The sequence below is a fragment of the Camponotus floridanus genome, unplaced genomic scaffold (assembly GCF_003227725.1).
Source record: "Camponotus floridanus strain SB8 unplaced genomic scaffold, Cflo_v7.5 scaffold1, whole genome shotgun sequence".
Taxonomy (NCBI): domain Eukaryota; kingdom Metazoa; phylum Arthropoda; class Insecta; order Hymenoptera; family Formicidae; genus Camponotus; species Camponotus floridanus.
Window position 1 is genome coordinate 3,159,447 of NW_020229214.1, and position 23,551 is coordinate 3,182,997.

Consider the following 23,551-nt stretch of genomic DNA (forward strand, 5'->3'; position numbering starts at 1 on the left):
GAAGAAGAACATTTCTTTGGGCGGTTTATGACGTTCATTACAGTTCAAGATCGTAGAACTTAATTTTACATAGCTAGTTGTTTGATCATGGTTGGCAATGTTAATTGCAGTTTATCATTTATTTATAGTCGATGTTTTAAAAGCAAGATAAATTATACTTTGCTTTTTAAATAGTCTACATTCTTTTGTAATTTCTATCAATTTTAATTTTGTTTAAAAATAAATCTAAAATTAAATGTGTTTATTATATAAGTCAATTGTTGATCATAAATGAATAATCGTCATCAAATTTATTGTTTTGATCGTAAACGTATTTTAAATATTTATTACAAACAACCCCGTTAACTGGAAAAAAAGCATAATAGAAATTTAAGCGTAAAGATAAAACGAGAGCAACTATCTAGATAGGAAAAACCCTCACTCTTAGCCGCAGGGAGTTCCTTCCTACTTCTCTTTTCTCGACGTTCTTGAATGCATTGATTCCGACTACATATCTCAATTTATTGACAATAAAGTGCGAAACGAAGCTATTTCAACTATTGAAAGAGGATTGATCTTTGACTTTTATATTATCTTTTCCCAAGTCAAAAAATTATTATTAATTATATATGTACAACAATATATTGTATCTATGGCCATTATATATGTCATTATATATGGAATATGATAATTTTTGTTCTTACATCTTTACGTTTTATAAAAGAAATCTAATTTAAAATTTTTAATTTAAATATATATTTTAATATAAATATATATTATCAAGAAATATTTTAGTAATATTTCCATTCAAATCAGATGTCATATTAATACATGTAAAATTATATGAATGCTGCAAACGAAATACATCATAAATACAACATAGATCTATACTGTATGTATCGAATCATATATATGACATATCGAAATGAATGTAATATGAACATTATGAAATATGTATTGTAATTTCGAAGATAATGTCGACATCATGTAAAAGCCAACGAACATAACTTATTAATCCCTAACGCATGTATACACTTCTATATATTAGAATCGCGTAGTATATTAGAATAACTAGCGCATCTTCATGGAATTTGGTATCAGAGAAATTCTGTCGATCGATGACAGGAATGCGATGCGCGCTAGTCAAACTTTCGTTTCAACTAGTTCTCTACCCTTCGTTGAATCGGCAATATCTTACTAAATTATACGACTGTGCATTGCTATGCATTCTGTGCGGCCGTTGATGCAACGCCAGTGCGAGAATGCACGAGAAGACGCGTAAGGTATATACTTCGCGATTCAATCGTCTCATTGACGCGAAATAATAAGACCAGCATTCTGACTTTCAACTGTAAAATAGCAGAAGACATAGATGTTATCATAATAGAAAACGATATTGATAACAATATTGATAAAAAATGATAAGAAAACGGAAATTATGTTGGATAATTGTGTAATTTTTACATATACTACTAAATAATAAAACATATAAATAAAAATCAATTTTAAATAAATTATAGTTAATGTTTAATTTATTAACAATTACATGTGCAATATATTTCGGAATTTTATTTTACAGAATACAAGCAAATATACAATCGCAACTCGAGCGAAATATTTCACTTAAAATAGTATGTGTCTGTTAATTTACTGAATTATGGTTCCGCCAAATACTGTTTAGCATTACAAAATGAAACAGAAAGATATATTAACCTGTTACACGACTTTACAACTTTATCCATAAAATACGCTTAATTTTGTAATCCCTAAGGTAGGTAGAAGATGCTAGGAGAGATCACTCACCGTCATTAATCCGAAGTTTACAACCCTAATTTATTTGAATACACGAAGTTCACGCTACCTAAAATTTCGAAAATCATTTATCTTCTGTGCAACACAAATACATTTTTAATATATAAAATTATATTAAAAATATATTTATGTGTGTTATATAAAAACGAATTTTCAAAATTTTATGTAGTAGATACTTTATAATATAAATTAAAAAATTATAAATAAAAATATGTGAATTACTTAAGAGAGAAAAGGATTTTTAATATTTTATATATTTTTAATATGTTATTGAATATAACTAATGCACTAACAAAATTTTTTGTTTGCCTATTATCAAGTATAGTAGATCCGATTTTTATGTTCCTTTATAAATCTTAAAATTAAATTGATACATATTTTATGTTACTGGCCTCGTGTATGGGTCACTTTCTTTACCTTGGTAAAGACCCATTCACTCGTGAAACGATATTTCTGACATTCCTCGAGGCTTTTACTGGCCGACTTACACACACACACACACACACACACCACACACACACACACACACACACACACCACACACACACACACACACACAATATCGATTTAATATATATATATATATATATATATATATATATATATATATATATTCAATTAAATTTAAATACAAATCTTGCAAATTATTAAAATATATAGAATAACAATATGTTATTCCAAACATATATTTAATTATAAACAAATATAAATATATATGATCTTCATTCTGAAAAGATTTTTGATGAAAATTAAATATTTATTAAATAAAATATCCTCCGCAAGCTACGTTATACATATTAATACATATTAATTTATACATATTAATTTATATATTTATTATATATATAAATAAATATTTAAAGCAATAAAAGATATAATCTCTCTATTTAAATTTCTTTTGTCATGTGTCAATCGGATAAGGAATACAAATTCAAATAGCAAATTTATATGCTACGCAAATCGATTTGAATGTGATCTATGAATGTCACAGTCATGTAATAAGATGACAATATAGAAGGCCAAGGTGTCGAGCTGTCTCACGTGGTCGAAAGCCTAACTGATCGTAACCGCGTAACCAGACAGTTCAGATTCCTATGCCCTTCCGATATCCGATGATACGAAGCGTGAAATCGAGTTTGCGTCGTTGCGACGATGAGATCAACGCATGACAAAGCACTTGGTTCAATGACCCGCGAGTTTACATAACAAGCTTTTATTTATACTTATTTACTATCGATTTTTGTGTCATAAAGTAAGTAAAAAAGTTGCTGCGCCCTTTGCTTTCCTTTTTCATACATCCGCGCCTATGTACAAGGACATCCGCTTATATAATACACAAATATAATATTTTAATTTTTTATTATAAAAAGACATACAGTTAAATAAATAATCTTATTATAATTTATTGAGCAAAAATACATAATAAATAAAATCTATTAACAAAGATATATAAATTAAATAAAGTCTCACGAAATAATAAATCTAAACGATAAATAGTAGCGTACATATACGAATAAAAATGAGAGTTTACAAATATATGTATAATTATTTGCTCACGATATGCAATCTGCTGGACATGCTTTATCGCGCGCAGATAAGGATGTACGAGTGGTGTGTGATGACGATATTTCTTTAGAAAGTTATGATTGTCATAAATGGAGATACTCCAAGAGAAAAGCTAACTTTGCGTGGGACGATGGAGTGTTGCGGAGGAGAAAATCAGTCATAGATCATTCAAACAATATTGTAATGTAATGATGGGTATAGCAGAAGCATAATAGAAGCAATCATGTATCTACATAATGCACATATTTTTATTTGCTTTCACAGATTTTCAGGAAATGCCTAATGCATGCAACTAACATGTTTACATCCTTCAATGAAGATAAGTACATGTTACACTCTCTCGAATTTTACATTATATATCTTTACACATTTGTCGCATTTCTCACAATTCCAATCATGTATGTTTTGTTTTTCATGTTTTGTTTGTCATTATTTTACAAATGATTTTCTTCTCAATTAATACACAGCGTACACTATGTATACAGAAAGCAATATGCCGCAAATGGACTTGATCATAGTTCTCGGTAAAAGTAATACATATAAACTTGCTATCGAATTTCTCAACATAAATACATTTTAAATATTTTATTATTTCTTTTGTTATGGATTTTGATAAATATAAAACAAATATATTTTTATATCATATACTATTCGTGAAATTTTTCTAATTTTATACTTTACAATCTCAATCACAAACAAGTAGAAAAGTTATTAAGCAAAAGTCACTATCGTGACGTTCTCAAAACAGTTCTATATCATAGGCTTTCAACAAAAGAATAAGCAACTTTGCTAATCAACGGTATAACTATGAGAATAAAAATTAGATACCACAATTGGCAATGTTTCTCTAACACTTTGCACGATATCTCTTCCTTTAGTTTATGCGTAGACCAAACTCATAAAAAAGTCTGTTATTATCCTTTGACCACAAATCGCTTACTTTGTGCTGGGAATTCCGCCTCGAGAAGCAGAAGACGTCTCATGAAATCTAATGTTCGATGACTGGAGAAAGTGTCTTACTCCACCTTAACCGATATCTCTCATGCTTACAGATTATTTTATACTTACACACACTTAACTTTGACAAATATAAAATCTTACAAAACCTATATATTTTTACGTAATAGGATCGTTTCTATGAAATTCGATCATATGGAGAAAATATTAAAACAATAAGATTTAACACAAGTATTTAGGCATTGTATCATATAGAAATTGCTAATCGACATTAAAATGTAATACATGTTCACAAACTAAAATGAGAATTAGATCGTGCTACACTTTTCCCATCGTTTCGTGAATCAAGAGATAGGATATCTACTACTCCAGTCACGCTCAATCAGCACGCTACGCGCCAAAAATACGCTCATAGAAAATTTGAAGTGATTTACGGATGAAGTAAACCAACCGCTCAAAAAATAAAGAAAAAGAAAAGAATAAGAAAAATAAAAAAGTATGCCAATTATATTTTTTAAAAAGATAATCTAATCAAATTATAAAGTATAAGTAGGATGTTGTGCTTTGTGAATAAAAAAAAAAAAAAAAAATATATATATATATATAATAAAAAGGTATTAAAATAATGTATTTGTTACAAAATCTATTTAAAAATTTTTACATAGTATTATGTATACAGATTAAGAATATATTGTAAGTTTATGAAAAAAAATTGTAAAATGCAAACGAGAATGCTTCTAAATAATGAGAAAAAGCTTATATTAATTGCTTATGTTAAATAGAGCATCTAATGATGCATCTAACAATAGAGCAGTTAAATATTATTATCTTATACAGAGATTCAACGATAATTAGAATTTCTCTATTTTAATGATAAATTGTAGTACATGCTTTATACAGATTACTCATTATTTATAATCTACGCTCTTCTAAGAACAAATTTATCTATGTATCTTACTACATAAGATATAATTAATATAGTTAATACAACTGTTCTCTAATTAATTGTACTTGTGCGTTTCTTAAAGCATATTATCATCACCTAATTATGTACTTAATGCACATTCTGTTCTCGTAGATATTTCTGTTATAAAATTTTATAAGATAGTTTTTATGAGATAATGAGATAACAAAATGATTTTCCTTAACAAATGTGATGTAAATTATTTATTAAATAAGTAAAAAAACTATTGTTTACATTTATTAATGTAATACATAATAAAATTACACAAATAAGCTACATTTAAAGCAGACGATATATCATGTATTTTTGAATGCTTCATCTTATCACCTATTTAATGTAATCTAGATGATAGTGAATACTGCAATTTGATCAATAAGCAAAGTAAATATATGATATAACGAGAATAATCGCATGTCATTCAACTGTAAATTTTTATTTTTAAATTATGACCTTTTATTAAATAATATAAATTATTTTATTTTATAAAATTAATTATTATACATTTTTATATTGAAAGATAATGTATAAGATATAATTCATAATACATGAAAAAATATATTTTATATAGATACGAATTTAATATAAATTAAAGAGTCATTCTATCGTATTATATTGCTCTATAATATATTTGTAATATTTATAATAATAAAAGAAAAAAATGTATATATAATATAAATCAGTAATTTTCTGCAATTCTTTGACTATACTAAATCAACTTTTTTTGCCTCGTTTCATATATTGAGGTCATACATGACTTTGTTTTGAGCGCAATGATATGCAAATTTCTCGGCTTTGCTTGTACGGGTAGATGACGTATGCTGCCGATTTCCTGGAGAAAATGAGCAATGAGTTAACTTTTCTATTATCGCACAGAAGATTAATCGATACGCTGCACTGCGGTTGTTAACGATCACGATGACAACAGTTGCATTAGCGATTAGTTATGTAATAAATTATATAAGGAATTTAATTATACGATGGAACGATTTCTTCACAAACTTGCAAGATAAATATTGATTAATATTTTTTTTTATTCAAAATGTTCATGTTTTCGATTAATGTCATACTTTTTTATAAAACATGTATTATATATATTTTAATAAGACATGCACAAAAATGCCAATCTGAAAATAATTAAATTCTCGATATAAACGACACATTACTTTTTAAATGAACATTTCAACCTGAAAAGATTATAAAACTATGTCGAGTTACAGCGTACGCGTTTTATTTTATTTAATCAAATGAAACAGGTCACACGACACTAAACTTGGCTCTCGTTACTATATAAGAACAATGTTCACACCTTGCATTTGCATTAGGCATAAAAAAGCAATTTGTGCTATGCTTCGTGCGTTTACTTTCGCTCTTTTGAGTATACAATTTTATTACAAGAAACACTGCGAATCTTAAAATTCTTGTCATCACACGAAATAAGACTTTAAAAGTGTTTCTGTAAAGAGCATAATAAACTTAAAAACTTTGAGCTTATTGATATTTTAAAATTACTGGTGTCGTATAATATGAAGAAAATACGCACCTAACATTCATATAAAAAGTTTCAGTATTTATAAAATTGATAAAAAATTATTTATCTTTGTATTCATTTCTACTGAAATCAAAAATTCTTACGACTGAGTTTCTGCTTGCTTAACAGAAAAGAGGCGTTAAAAGTGAAAGGCGAATATTTATTATTCATAGATATTCATATAAGAACGCGTTTACTTCCGATATTTAAATAAGAAAATCTTTTAATTAACTGTTATTAAAATCAATTATCGCATTTTGTTAGACTATTAGCAATAAGGGAAGACTACAATTAAATATTTTTTATGAAATTTTCTCTAAGTATCATTTGTTATTGTGAAAGTCAAGAAGTTTCTACTTAGTGCGATCCTTATAATTTAAGAAACAATTTAATATTAATCAGTAATCATTATAAATTGCACTTTTACGTGCTTTGGTCTCACCATAATTATCAATACCAGAAATCTAAAAGAGAATCGTATATATCGAGATGAGGAAATGTTCCTTTCTCAATGGAGAGATTGTCTCCGTTATACACTATATCTCTGCATAATTAACCTTAATTAGGATTCGTGTAATGATTATCTCTTCATTCTTTCTTGAGGAATATCAAAGTTCAAGGCTTTGACATAGACCGTAGGAAAATGTCATCAAATATGTAATTTATATCTTAATATTATATTATTATTATTACATATAAAGAGAAATTATAAACGCATATGTTTTACTGAAATTTATTTAAAAATAGTAGCATAAAAGGAAATAATTATATCTCTGATAATTGTAATTCTGATTATATTTTGATTATTAAATTAATAGTTAAAAAGTTTCTAATATTTATATTTATATATTTTTCAAATTTAGTATAATTTAGCCAATATTTTTAGCTAAAATTCATGCTTTACTGTATTATCTTATTTTATACTTTTTCTCGTAAATTTTTTCATATTTTCGCGTAGCTTTTCCTTGATATTCCTTAAGTATGATCATCATGTTACGCTGACCTCGAAGGTATATACGTAACATGCGACGTCCCGTTTGGAATGATGAAAGAGCACGACCGACAAGTCGATGTCCAGAGGAGCTCTAAGGCGGCAACCGGAATGAGTTCTCCTCATTCGGGCCACACATATTTCTCGGACCGTATTCTCGTCGTAAAATGAAACTATTACTTTATCAGTTTCCCCCTCGCTATGTCCGGTCCGGTCGACGAAGTTCCACATTTCCTCATTTGTCTTTTCGTTTTCTTACTCCTCTGTCCGTTCCGCGCGTCGACGACCCTTCTTGCGTGTCTTAACCGAAGTTCACGAGGTTGCCATGAGGATGCTGTAGCAGGGAACAAGGCTGTATATACCGGAGGGATGTACAGCCGTTGGCTGCTGGGATACCAAAGATTCCTTCAGAGATTGCGGACGGAATTTCGCTGCAGTGACGGACGAACTCCTCTCCGCGTCTTGTCTTATCTTACCTCTGCCGGGGTATTATAGCTTCGTCCCCTTATACCCCTCCGAAGGCAGAGGTATCCTACCCAGACAGATAAAATTCCAGGAAAAGCGAAAAGGGCCTCCTCTCCAACTCCCTTTTCCTCTGGAAACAGGAACCTTCACGGGAGCGAAACTACACTGCCGTATCCCATATCCCGCGACGTCGGAAGGAGACTTTAAATCGAAAGATCCCCGTTTAGATGGATCCCTCGATGCTCGCTCGAGGTGCTGGATCTCCCGTCATTCGAAATCGATTCGGCATGTCGGCAAACACTTTCCGTCGTCGAATCGCTCTCCACGTGCCTGACGGGTAAAATCACTTTTTATGTACGCAGGAATTGCGTCACAGTTAAAATAATAATCGATAAGTCTCCACGCGGTGTTTTCCTATTTTTACGTGTTGTATATTTTAACCTTTGTTTACTTGTAGATAATCAATTTAAAGTTTTTTTGACAATATTTTAAGAAAAATATATTATACAAAAAGATATTAACCATTTTTTAATCGTAAATTAGATAAATTTAAAAAATTTTACACAGATTAAATTTAAAAAGTTTTTTTTACATCCATAAATAATGCATTGCAAAAAAATTTATCTGCTGATATTCCTTGTCTATTAGAATTACAAGCATTCAAACGTTTATCTCCAAAGAGTAAGAGCTAATAATTTAATTAATTACAACTGCGAAACAGTATATTCTTTATGTAGAAAGTTTGCTAAATGGCTTCGCAAACTTGGAAATTTATGCGTGCCTAGGATGTCAAAAGTAAGTAAAACGAGCAGTGAATGTTATAAGGTAAGGGATTACATTTTACTGAAGTAAAATTCGCGAACTTGCATAGAACTACGAATATGAAATACGTACTCAAAACATGAAAATATATCAACAATACATATATTATAATAAATATGTATACTATTTTATTAATATTATAATTGTGTAATTAATTTTAAATTATATTATAAATACATAAAATTTATTGTCACTTAAACTCACACGATAACTGTAATAATATTTTTATTACTAATATTAAAACGTCTTCGTGTTTGTTTAAGTCTCGATATTTCAATTATTTCTTAGCAATAATTATTATAGTAGTTAACTAACTGATTACTGTAATAATAATTATTATAATTGTTAATATAAAGAAACAATCGATCAATCAAAAAAGTAATTGGAATTGAAATTGGAGATTATATCGCGAGATTTGAACGAACGAGGAGGTTGCATTAGTTTTTCTGGATCACGGCCGAAGCGTCAAGGTCAAACACCCTTCATCGATGAAACCTGTTTGGCACATGAAAAGAAAGTCGATGGCCTAAACCTGACTTCTGATCGTCGGTGCTTGAACTTTCATCGCGGCCTCCTTTTCGAATATCCTCGATCTCTCGCTTCTATCTTGCCACGTTTTACATTTATCCTTCTCTGGAGATCGCTCGACAATTTATTATTATACCCATTCGCTCTCACCATCTCGCTTAAAATTCAAGCGATAGATAATTGGATACATTATTCCAATCTGATTAACGTGTTTTATTAGAAATTTGAAATAGACCAAAGATAAAGAAAAATAATATTTGTAGAGAGTGTGAGAATAACATTGAACGAAATAAACAGGAAATAATAAAAAAATAATCAATTACTATTGATGATTACAATTAGCACGTTATAGGGTTTTGTTTATTAAATCTTATAATATAAAAACATTATGTTATAATTATTAATTAAATAATTATTATCTAATATAAATTTTTACATGAGTATCCACAAGAAGAAAACGTTAGAATATAAGGAATCGCACTTTGTATGGAGAGTTTGAAAAGCAAAATGTTTCTCAAGATGAAAATTACAAAAAATTGGCGACATATAATTAATTAATTCTAATCGCGTCAGCATGCACAGCTTGCAAACGGCAACGACAAACCAAGTTATTGCGCCGCGATACGTGCTGGTGGAATCTGGCAATAAAATTTGCATTAATCGTTCTCGACCGGTGGAAAGCATAAAAAACGAAAACGTAGAAAAGGATATGCAATAATATATAGTATGAGAATTAGAGAAAAGAGAAAAGAGATGTCGCGCAAAATAATTAATTTTCTGTATTGATAATATTTTTTATATGTTTAGAGAGCTATCACGAAAGAAAAGTAACGAAAGCAAGACATTTTATAAATCGTACATTTTCGATATCGACATTAACTACCAATAACTTTCGAGGAATGTCGACTTTTCAAGAGAATCTTCTTGGTATAAAATCAAACATTCTAATATTACCAATCGCGAGAATATAAAAAGTCGAAGGCCACATAAAAATGTATAAAATAAATAAAAGAGAAGGGCAACTGGGAGCCGAAACGGAAGTGAACGTAGAATAAAAGTGGAACAAGGCATTTTAGATGGAGGACAACGAGCTCGAGTTAAAATAGCGCGAAAACGACGACTATCATTTATGAATTATTTGCCATCGTGTGATTTATGACGCGAATCGTCGCTCCCTCTCTTTCTTTCATTGTACTCACTGTAAATCTAGGTGTGGCAAGTTATACAGGAAAGTCGGAAAGACACGTAAAAGGGAACCGAAAGCTATATGAGGCGTAGAAACGCGGTAAAGAGAAAATAGAAGGAAGCTAAAGAAAGTGGAAAAGATGCAAGCAATTGGCAACTACGAAAACCGTCACCCAGTGACTGTTTGTTACTCTGGCGCGTCTCCAAATTTACTCTTTCTCTTTCAACGAGCTTTTTTTCTCTTCTTAGTTTTCTATTCACTTGATTTATTGTTATATTGCGCTTCGGCTTGATCGTTCAACAACCACCATCATTCACAGTGACAAAAATCCGATTCCTTAAATAAAACAGAGTTCTTTAAATTTATTCGATTGATAAATTTCATTTAATCGTATCAATTTAATAGTATCATACAAGTAACTTTTTAATTAAAGTAATTTTTTAATTAAAAATATCGACAAATATTGTAAATATGGAATAACGAATATGTTGTATTAATCAGCATTTTATATATAATTGCTTCGTACATTTGAAAATAATTAATGCTTATTCTGGATATGTGAGTTCTGGATATATCTTAATATGTATAAGAATAACTAAAATACATTTTGATTTATGAATTCCTTATAGTTGAAATTTTCTTTCTGATCAAACGTGATAAATTTACTTTTTAATCGTTAAATTTTAATATCATGAGTATCATTTAAAAGTATTTTTATTTCATTGTTTCTGTCATGTATACAATATTTATTTAATAAGAAATTTTTAAATGTGTGTGTGTGTGTGTGTGTGTGTGTGTGTGTGTGTGTGTGTGTGTGTGTGTGTGTGTGTGTGTTAGCCATTGGTGTGTGTGTGTGTGTGTGTGTGGTGTGTGTGTGTGTGTGTGTGTGTGTGTGTGTGTGTGTGTGTGTGTGTGTGTGTGTGTGTGTGTGTGTTAGCCATTCATTGTCGATACGTTAATTTCATTCAAGCGTAAAATTTTTAACTCGTAAATAACCACTTTATTCATGAGCTACTAATAGCACTTGGAATTGACAAAATTAGGTATGTTTTGGAAATATAAAATTTCGCATTTGTAAAATGTATACTACAGAAAATCAGAATAAAAGTAAATTATTTTCCATTTATTATTTTTCATATATAAATCAGACATATATAATTCGATGAAATAATATAAATATTATTAAATGTACAATCAACAATTTCTGCTTTATAGATTACTAATTAAAATATTATAACATATAAAAAAGATGATAAACATTTAAACTATTATTAAAGAAGAATCGGTATTAAATTCGCCATAAAAGACTATAATTAAAGAAGAATTTGTGTTGAACATTTAATATACTTACTTTGCACATTTTGCAGATATTTAGCAATTACCAAATAAATTAGTACGGTGCATCTGAGATAGAGTTTGTACATAGATTACGCCCAACACATCCATTATTAAGTCGCATGTTTGTCCGTAATGGTGCTTCGCAAACGACCGGGACAGTTCCAGGAGCGTGCATCATCCGCGGAAATAGTTGAAATTCTCCGGGTAGAGCCGCCGGAAGCGTGAAAGTATATATCGCGCACGTACAAAACGCGAACGAGTGTGAGAGTCTCCGGCTGCCGTATATCTTTGTAATAAACTCTCGGGCGACCCCCCTTTCCCCAACTCATTCGGCCGCGCGCTACCCTTATGACCCGTCGACGTTAATTACCAGAATAATTGCCCAGGATGGAAATCCAAGCCTTACGCAGACGTGTTTTGTGGTGCTATTCGGACAGATCAGGCGGCATGTATGATCTCTTTAGCACGCTGATCTACTTGGATTTAGCAAGTAATAAAATTTTTCTTTTCGTGGGTGAAACATAACAAATAATTTTAATATTTACAAATAATTTTCCAATAAAATTATTAATTAAATATTAGAGTGTTAAATTGGATAACTCTTATATAAAAAAAATCTATACATTGAAATTTAATTTTTCGTAATTAAAAATAACAAAAAAATCGAGAAAAATTTCTCTCTCTCAAAAGTTTGTTGTTTTGTGATTGTGTCTTTCCTTTAAGAGTTACACTGTCATTCGTGGGAGATTTAGACAAGGAATTGTCGTTCACGAAGCGAAACCGACAAGGAAGAGACTCGCCTCCTTGGAAATTCGCCAAAACTGTGACACCAGCTCTCAATTTACTAGCCAGTTTGACTTTCTATGTGCCCAAAGTATACATACCTCCGTTCCTTTTGACCGAGAAAAACGCATATACGTATTTATCGATTACATTTATCTTACAGATCCACACGTGCGAATAGCGATAAAAATCCAAAAGATTTCAGTCTCGACTCAATATAACGAATAACAATAAAAATTTTATTAACTTGATTACTTTGCTTATCATCTCGATTTATTAACTTTTTTAAGAAACATATCGTTTTCAGGATTTGAAAAAAGATATATATATGTATAAATGTAAATATATATATATGTGTCATTCTTTTTAAATTGTTAACAAAATTACGCTAAAATGTTAATAACAATGGCTTAAACTAAAGTTTCTACTTTCTATACTTTCAAATTTTACAATATTATTTTGTAAATTTAAGAAACGTAAAAAAAGAGATTATATTGTTTGATCACAAAAGTTATCTATTAAATTAGCGTAGCAATAAATTGTAATAAAATTTAAGAATCTATAAAATCGCGGTTCTTGCCAATGGTTATTTTTCAGATAATGATATGGTACGCGGTACCTCCCGCACACTACATCAGTTGGCATTTATTCGAGGAAATATCGGATACTCTTAAATCAGAACCAACAATAAAGCGCAGACTGTTTCCTCCTATTCTGCATTCTGCGGTCACAGGACAGGCTGTGCGTGCATCTTCGCGAGTGGGCACACGTGCAGACGTATGCACATGCGAGCGGGATAAGTGTATCGCGCGCGATCCAACTCTCCTCTCCTTTTCGCTACAAACGTACGTTTGCAACATGAAAGTGCAATGGGTTCAGTATCCAGGACAGAAGTTACTTACAGAATTGGAGACATACCCTCCCTCTTACACCCCGTCTGCTACAGTTACCCACAAGGTAACATCCTGTACTTCGATTCTTCTCCCGCAAAAAGTGAAAGACGGTCAGGAAGAGGGATGTATGCGAACGAAGAAAGAACGTTAGGGAAAATGGAAGAAAGGAAAGAAAGAAGAAAAAGAGAAAAATGAGAATAAGGGGAGAAAAAAGGAGAAAGAGAGAGAGAATAAGAGGACAAAAAGAGCGAGGGATGAGGGAGAAGGAATGTGCTCTCGCATAAAATTCTCGTTACCCCGCGTACTATGTATCGAGCAGCTCTTGAAGCGACACACTGATCCTCACTCCTTCTCATCTCCTTCTTAAACCTTCCCCTCTCCCTTCGAACCCCGACATACCGCCACTCGTCCTCGAAATTGCATTTCGCTCGACTGTCGCGGCTCGTTTGCTCGAATGCGTCGGAGCTACCCGGGAATAGGCTGCCTTTAACTTCGAGGTGCTGGAAGCGGCAGCAGCGGGGGCGACAGTGGGGTGCACAATTCTATTAATTCGAATTACGAGAACGGACTTTACATCACACGCCACGAATATGTGCGACGTCTGTTTAACTGCGATTTCGTCTAGTTAATATGTCGAAACATACAAATGCACGAGCCTCTCATACTCCCAGAATATGTGGAAGCCGTCGAAAAGGAAAATGAAAATATCGATATGCATGTATCGTTGAATAGTTTGAATATGCTTTGCAAACTTTCAAATAACATCAGCGTTAGGAATCTCTCAGTATTTATTCAAAATATTATAAATATTGTGGGAAGAATCTTGAAACAATATCGACAGCTTTGATTTATTATTAAAATAATTCGGCAACTTTTATTGTTTTCACAATGTGCTATGACTCTAAATATGTTTGCAAACACTCACAGATGAGTTTCCCGCGGGACATGTATCATATAGAACAATATATTTTCCTGCGGCAAGAGGCAGACCATTTCATTGCCACATGGTATATAACTCTCTATATAAATCAAAAAGAAATTGATTGCGTTTGTATGTATGAATTTTAAGTTATCACTTTTCATATTTTCTTGGTTCCTGATTAGGCGATTTTATACAAATAAAATATATCTTGCATTATTACTTTTTAAAAGTTAGCATAGTTGATTTTAATATGAATGATTAAATACAGATGATCTTAATACACAATTGCGACTCAGAACAATTTCTAGTCAATCATAACGGTCGAAATAAAGCAGTCTTTGTATTGCATTACGCGCATACCTTGATTATGCAAAATAAAGTTTTTCAAAACAAAAATTGCCGCAGACTTTACGATTGTCGCAAAACTTTGATAAATGGGATCCTAAAAGTTACTAGCATTAATGTAAATAAAATTTCCATATTACTATCATATTTATACATATAAGGGGACTCACACACGTTGCGCAACGATCAATTGTGCCGAAAGCAACCGCACTTTGCGTTTTTGCTAACGTCGTGAAGAAAATAGTTTGAAAGTATTCTCAGGATCCACTTCCTGTGACGTTTTCCATGTTCTCTGGACTCAACTGCACATTATGCGGAATGATGAATGATCTTTTCGCATTTTGCATGAACGCAAAGCGCACACAATGTCAATTTTAGCCGCATGAAATTTGATATTGCCATCACTTTAAGCAAATTGATATTAGACATATATTTATAATTCTAAATATATATAAAATTATTTTATTTCTTGACATTCCACATAGTTCTTAATATTTCATGATATATATGTTATATTATGATATATATGTTATATATATGTTATATTTATCATAATTAAGCTTTTTTATAAAGTTATAGTATCATCATAATAAGATATATATTTTTTATAATATGAAAATATTAAAAAAAGATTTACACATAAAAAGATTATTAATTTTACTTTTTAGATTATTAAAATTATTACATTCATTAAAAATTATTTTAATACGATTTTACTTAATTTTTTAGTATAATGAGTTATATTATAATTGTTATATTTATAATTGTTAAAAATGGATATCTCACTATTGTTTTTTCGCAAGAGTATTTGTATAGATAATGTTTGTCTCTTTCATTGTTCAGATATGTATAAATTGATTTTACATCGATATGCATATTTAAATGAATCTTTCATTTCAGTTGCGTTTAAATTAATAGAATAGCGAAATATACTATATCAGGATTAACAAAATAGAATGGTATTAGTTATATCACCTGGTACATCGTATAATGAAAGGACCCACCTGAGCGTTCCATCTACTTAAATTCAATTAAGGAAACTGCTCGAACTGCAAGCACGTTCCAAATATCTTACTGAAACATTTGAAGAATATTCGCGTTACTCTCAGTTGAAAGGTATTAATTAAAAAAATTAAATGTGTACAGGAAAATGTTCATGAAGGCAATAATGAAAAATCTAGATATTAATCAAACGAAATGAAACTCGAAGTCATGTTACTCTTATATTTAATTTAAGAAATTGATTAATTTCTTGTGTGTGACTAATTTTATGTAAATAAAATTGATCACTTAATTGACTTTCTTATTGAAAAGCAAATTTATAAAAATAAGTCAACGCATTGCGGAATGGCAATAATGGATTTCTCTCTCTCAGACATTGCAAAGTGCGAATAGTCAGATCCGTGCCGAATAAAAGCGTTTAACATTCTCTCTTTTCCACGACAAAATAATAATGAACAAAAACTTTCGTCTCTGAATCGTCATTTTCACGGGAAATGCGTTCCATAAATTCGTCCCGCAGTGGCAACCCCTACCTGCAGAAGGTTTATAGCTAATAAACGCAAATACCTACTCCGCTGCTTATGCAGAATACATAAAATATTGATATGCATTAACTATCCAAATGATATTAAAGATGACAACATCATCGTGAGCAATAGCGATTCGATATCTCAAGACTGAATAATAATATTAATAACTCGAACCGAAAATAGAGCTCGTATATATATGATATAGAACTACGTCCTTCGTTAAAACTTTTCTACTGTTAAACAAATCCCACATCTGTGTATATGTGTGTGTGTGTGTGTGTGTGTGTGTGTTTGTTTGTGCGTGTGTGTGCGCGCGCGCGCCATAAAATGGAATCTAATTAATATTATATAAATATATTGTATAAATATATAAATATATATATATATAAATATATATATATATATATATATATATACATATTTCATGATTAATTTATTTTTAATAATTAATTGGTAACATATATAAAGTTTATAAAATACATGTATTGAATGTAATAAAACAATTATAAAATTATGTTTTTTTAATTTAGAAAAGGAAAATGAAATGAGAAAAAATAGAAAATATCAAAATTATTTAAAAGATGTATATATATATATATAAATAAATATATATATATATATATATATATATATATATATAATTTTGATATTTTCTATTTTTTCTCATTTTATTTTCCTTTTCTAAATTAAAAAAACATAATTTTATAATTGTTTTATTACATTCAATACATGTATTTTATAAACTTTATATATGTTACCAATTAATTATTAAAAATAAATTAATCATGAAATATGTTATCTATTATTTATAGCATTTATATATAGTCATAATGTTGTAAAATATTTCAACTTTATTTCTATATTCTTTATTTCTGTTATTTATATTTTATTCTATCGCATATTTCTCATATAATTATTAAAACTTTAAAAATTTATGATATAACACGAAAATAACCGTTCTTGGAATAATAATAACTAAAAAATTTTGAATATATCGTTACTAAGAAACAAAAAAGAGTATCTATATTAAATAATAATTATAAATAATTGTGAATCCTATTTGAACGGACATTTTATTATAAGTTTGAAAATTACTTTTATATTTTACAGATATATATAATAACAAATTTATTACAAAAATTATAAAAGTTTCTTATTTTAAAAAATTGGAAAAAAGTGTTATATGATTATGAAATAATGCGCATCAACTACCAAATAAATAAGGAAAACAGTGTTATTTAAATGATATTTTATAATACTTGGGTCATATTTTATTTTAAAATAATTTATATATTGACTTTTATGTTCAGTAGCTTACAAATATGACGTACGTTTTATTAATACTTGTCGGCAAATACTTCAGATAACCCTGTATCTTTAAAACATTCTCGTGTAACCGATATCGAAGATATCAGGAAAATGCTGTGCTTTTATTTGACAGATCATGACAGATACTCGCGCGACACTATTCAGCATTGGACCAAACTGGAGAAAAAATGAGAAAAATGCGAAAAATATTCGTGTTAAGTGTCACTTTACTATTCAGGATATAACCGCTTCGGAACTAAACTTGCTAAAACGAAAGTGAATAATCCGTTTAGCATTATCGACAGTAGTAATTAGCATTGTATTATATACGGCTGCATGAGAAAAAGTGAAAGCTTACATTCTTCCTACTTTTGTCACGTAAATCAGGAAGCAAAATTGTCTCGTATATGTCAGTAGAAAGCTCCGCGAACTTTAACCGCAAAATTTTTTATTATTTGCGGTCTCATTAAATTAATCACTAATTATCTTTAAAGCAACTGTATACATATATTACCTGATATAACTATAACAATTTTACAATATACGTTCATCTGTAATAATTTATTTAAAAATGATCTTTAAAATAAATTTTAAGATTCTTAATAAATTGAACGAGATAAATTCTCTGAAAACTTAATCTGTATTGTAGTATAATCTATAGCACAAAAATAATTATTTTGAATAATTGGAAAGAATTGTCTAACAACATTTTCTATAAAAAGTACAATCAAATAATAAACTCATCATGCTTATTATGGAAAATGTGATGGTTAAGTAATTGCATTGATTTTGATTTTAATAGAATTTGTTTCACGCCTCATATCACATTTCATATTTCTCTCTTTTTCTCTCTACAATCTCATTCTAGTTTACAAAATATAATTGTTCATACATTAATCTCCTTGATTCTTTTACACACATACATGCGATCTCATGTTACTCGTACATGTCACAGTGATAATTTCATTCCAGTAAACATATGTATGTCAGTAAAGCTAAAATAGAATCGATATCACATACAATGCACATTATTAGACATTACTATTAACGATTATTATTAATAATTATAGGAATTAGATTAATTTTTGGATTATTTAATTCGGTAATATTCATCAGACAGTAATACAGGAAAAAAAATGACTACTATTTCAATTTTTCAATATTTAATTGGCGAATATTCTCTTGGGGTTAGTAATATCAACAATTTGGCTTATTGGCAATATTTATTTATTGAATTGAGGAAAAAATACCCCATAAAATTTATCTTTGATTGAATTTTTTATTCGGCATCAATATTGGTCTACATATGTATGCATATATAAAATTATTATTTTTTAATAATGTAAATATCATGATATAAGAAAAAATATTAGAAAATTTACAAATATTATAAACAATATAAAGAAATAAAACGTGATTTAAACAGAATTTTTAATTATTTGAATATGAACGATAACGTTATAATTTTCTAAAAAATTTATGTTGATAGATTTTACATTATATGCTTTTACATATGCTTTTACACTATATATGCAATGTATATATAAAGAAAAAAATGTATAAAAACCGACGAAAAATGACTTAAATTAAAAATGTTTTGAAAATATATTTAATCAGTGATATGCTAGAAATATGAAATAAAATTATATTATTATTTTAATATTATGCGAGGTTAAATTATATTTAAATTAAAAATTTTTTGAAAAAAAAAATATTAAAATATATATCAAATGTAGGCATGCAAATAAAAAATTTGTAAACTTTTTCATAGAAATTCACATCATTAACTTACGATGCTAAAAACACAAAAAAAATGCTTTTATAATTAAAATGCTAATTAGAATTTGCTACAAATTTAAAAGTTATTAGAGAAACAATAAACATAAAAAATAAAAAATTTTATTTTATTAATTCCTATTATCTGTCCTCTCCCAATTGTTTCTTTAACATTTTTAATGACAAATATGCACGGAAAAAAATGAGATTGACGTATCTCGCTAATATTACTTCGCGAGCTACATAATATCTTCCGTGATAGACAGCGCATATCGCTTATATACTTGCTGCTTAATGAAGGGAGGAAGAAAAAAAAAGAGCTCTAGAAAACAAGGGAAGAACAGTGACGATGAGGAAAAAACTTTGTGTGACGTATACACGAAGGTGGATGATGAACAAGTGTTACGTCGCACGAAACCGCACCGTGCAACGAGCGTATATCTCGTGGTGCATGCAACCAACTAGTATAGAAGAAAAATAATATATAACAAGCCGAGAAAGGCGGAGAGAAATAAGTAAGAGGCTAAATCTTATGAGAATCAAGGAGAAAAGTGTACGAGCCTTAGCGTTTGATGATCTCACGCATCTGCCGTGTCCGCACGTTTTGCAATTACGTACGTTCGTGGGCGTTTGTGTCTCTGTCTGATTGTTGTTTTTGCGTGCAATTACGTAAGTGTGTACGTGGGTGCATGCTGCTGTAAAATGTTATCATCCTTTTGAGTAAAAAAACCCATGCCTTCTATCCCTTTACGTGTGCGTATGTGTCTATACGTGTATGTACAGTTTTGTTGATGAATTGCTGAATGAAGTCCTGCTTTTATTCAAGAATTATTAATTTTTAACTCACACAACTATAATTTTCATAATTAATATTTTTTAACGAAAAACGCTGAGAACATAATTATCATATTTCATGATATTATCAATCAAAAAAGAATAATCTTAATTTTAATCTTAATTTAATATATACATACTTATAAATAATGTCCAGCGACAATAAAAATGAAAGAAATATTTGAATACAAGAATTTGAAAATATTCTTTTATCTTATTTTATCTTTATATAATAAATAATTTTTTAATCAATCTTTTTTATTTTTATCTTACTTTTAATTTCCATATTTTTCTAGAAACACAAAATTAGGATTATTGCATTTTTAATTAAATAATAATTTAAAAAATAGAGACATGGCAGATCGATGTTATCTTAGACAATAGAAAGATCATATTACATTCTGAGAACTAAGTGACTATTAATGCAGTTGTGTTAAGTAAGACGTATGTTCACCTACTGCTCGTGATTATCGATATAACGACAGAAGTGCCTGCCTTAATGCGGGCTTCCGTGCAAACGATACGATCTTTGAGGGTGGAGTTTGCAGATCACGAAAGAGAAACTGGCTTGTCTCGGTCCGCGTTCCAACCGTGATAACGTATCATATAAATGGCCACAATCGTCTGCGAAAGGTGTAACTTTGATGAGACAAAATCGATTGTGCCAATAGGAAAAATAATGCATTATAAAAAATTTTAAGTATATTATCATAATATGTTGCATTACTCGATAGTTTTCTTATAATTATCAATTCTTTTGCTATAATATTTCTATATTTTATATTCAATTGCAAAATTCTAGGTAAAATTTTATAACAAAGACTGTTATAAAATTACAAACATGCAATAACATCTTACCTCTCTGATGATCTTGCAATTATTAATGGTGCCGATGTGTGAGAACAAAGCACATAACAAACTCTCCGACACTGCATGATCCAAGTTGCCAACATACCTAAATTAACAACAATAATTAAAAAAGTAAATGCTCTGTTATATATGTAGTTGTAAAGAAATTATATTGCATATATACATGCGAGCATTTATAAGCAATAATATGTATTAATTTATTTTTGTCAAACATGATTTTAAAAAATTTCTAAGAACATGTTTTTTTAAGATATTCTTTATGATTATAATATTACATTTTATGTCTAAAAATTATATCTATTTGAAAACAATCGGAATCATTAAAATAAGTTATGTACAACAAAAAAATAACTATTTAAAAAAACCTATTAATTTGCAATTTATAATTAATTTTGAATTCGAATTTGCGATCGCTAAATCTTAATAGAGATTAGTATAGTCACGAAACGGTGAGTTGTTCCAGAAAATATAGCGGGGGATGGATACGTGCCAGAAATCCATATGTCCGACGGCCGAATTAGAGCGGAAATAGGCAAAAATCCAAATTTCCGAAATGTATACCATACACGGTGGTATGTACCGCACGATAAATTCTAAACTCGTAGTCGAAGTTCGATTTCCGTAATGGAAGAACAATGAAGAGTGCTTCAGGAAACAATACGATAATACGGGCGGCTGTTACGTGAACGGAGCAAGAATAGAGCAGCAGTAAATGTCATCGGAGTCGCGCATAAAGTTGCCATTAACTCGTTATACGTATCGTGGAATAAAACGCACCGCAATACGAACATACATAAACTAAGCTCGGATGACCATAATACTTCTTCATTTAATCACTGGAAGAGGAGCTTGATGCGCGGAAGTAAGAATATTAAGAGAACCATTAAATTGGCTATGTAATATTCTAAGAGAGATGAAAATATATAACACTCAAACCACAGTCCAGAATTTATCTTAAACTACGTGTCTTGTATTAAATATACCCATAAACATAAAAGCGAAATTATGAAAACTAGCAAAATTACAAATAGATCAAATATTAAAACAATCTCAAATATTTAGATTTAGAATAATCACAAAATCAAGAAAATTTAATTGCTTATGTTTAAATATCAGAATAAAATTTTTACATTTATATACATTTATATTTATAAACTTTATATGACATATGTCCACAAGTAATATGATTTTAAATAATTTTCAAAGAGATTTATTATTCTTTATTATTTTCTATTATTTTATTATAATTAAAATAATTTATGTACATCTTTTTAAGATAATATGTAAATGCAAACATAAAGTTACCTATTATAAGAGAGCTTTTCTAATTTGAGGAGATGATGTTTTTTGCTTGGCAAATGCTTTAATTTAGCAGTTCTTTATGCAATACGTAGAGAAATCCACATCTTCTATATAATACGTAATAGCCGTAGTTTGTCATTGACAGTAAGCCACGTGGTCGTTTGTATAATGAGAATTGTTAGAGTTTCATTTTGTTTAGATATTAGTGAATTTTGAGTGAAATAAGAGATTTTTACAAATATGATTAGCCAGTCGTATTCTACATATTATGAATTTTTTATTTTTAGTATAAATTTCATTAATCAGTTGAAAAATTTATAATAAAAAGTAAAATCTCCTTGAAGCTATTAATTTGCCTATTATGGGAAAATGAACAGTTGCCTAATGTTCATCTTCTCTTTATTTTTATAATCTATTTAAATATTAAAAATTTGATTACCTAATAAACTTATGATCCAAAATGAGGCAAAATATTTTATTTTCAACTTTTGAATAATAAAATAATTTGTTAAGCATCTTTTAAGCATTTAAACTAACATTTTTAATAGTTTTACGAACACTTTTTATTTTAATATTTATAAGACTGATATAAGTTTATTTAAATTGTCTGAGATTTAAATTGGTTTTGATACTTTTTATGTGTTTTTTGATATTTTTTTATAGACTTTGAAAACTTCCCATATTAGAAATCCCTATACTTTTCTAAACCGCGGATATGCTTGTCGTTGAAAAAGAATTTTTACGTTTAAATTTTTAATAATATGCTCTTTCAGTTTTATTTTTATTTTACGTTAAAATTTTAAGTATTCCATAAAAATTTTATTTCGCTTAATTATATATTTGTTTCTTA

General features: G+C 29.2%; 1 protein-coding gene and 1 long non-coding RNA gene across 2 annotated transcripts in view; both read right to left on the reverse strand.

Annotated features, from left to right (window-relative positions):
- The window catches only part of LOC105251663, a 46,662-nt gene that overhangs the window by 22,788 nt on the left and 323 nt on the right, over window positions 1-23,551 (reverse strand). The window contains exon 2 of the mRNA XM_025406353.1: window positions 21,388-21,484. Within this exon, the coding sequence (XP_025262138.1) occupies window positions 21,388-21,484 (97 nt within the window). The remainder of the gene's footprint in view (window positions 1-21,387; window positions 21,485-23,551) is intronic.
- Window positions 14,612-21,089, reverse strand: LOC105251662. The gene is made up of 4 exons (XR_003122455.1): window positions 20,988-21,089; window positions 16,084-16,153; window positions 15,250-15,483; window positions 14,612-15,176 (listed from the first exon to the last, which is right to left on the reverse strand). It is a non-coding gene; the product is annotated as an uncharacterized LOC105251662 (long non-coding RNA).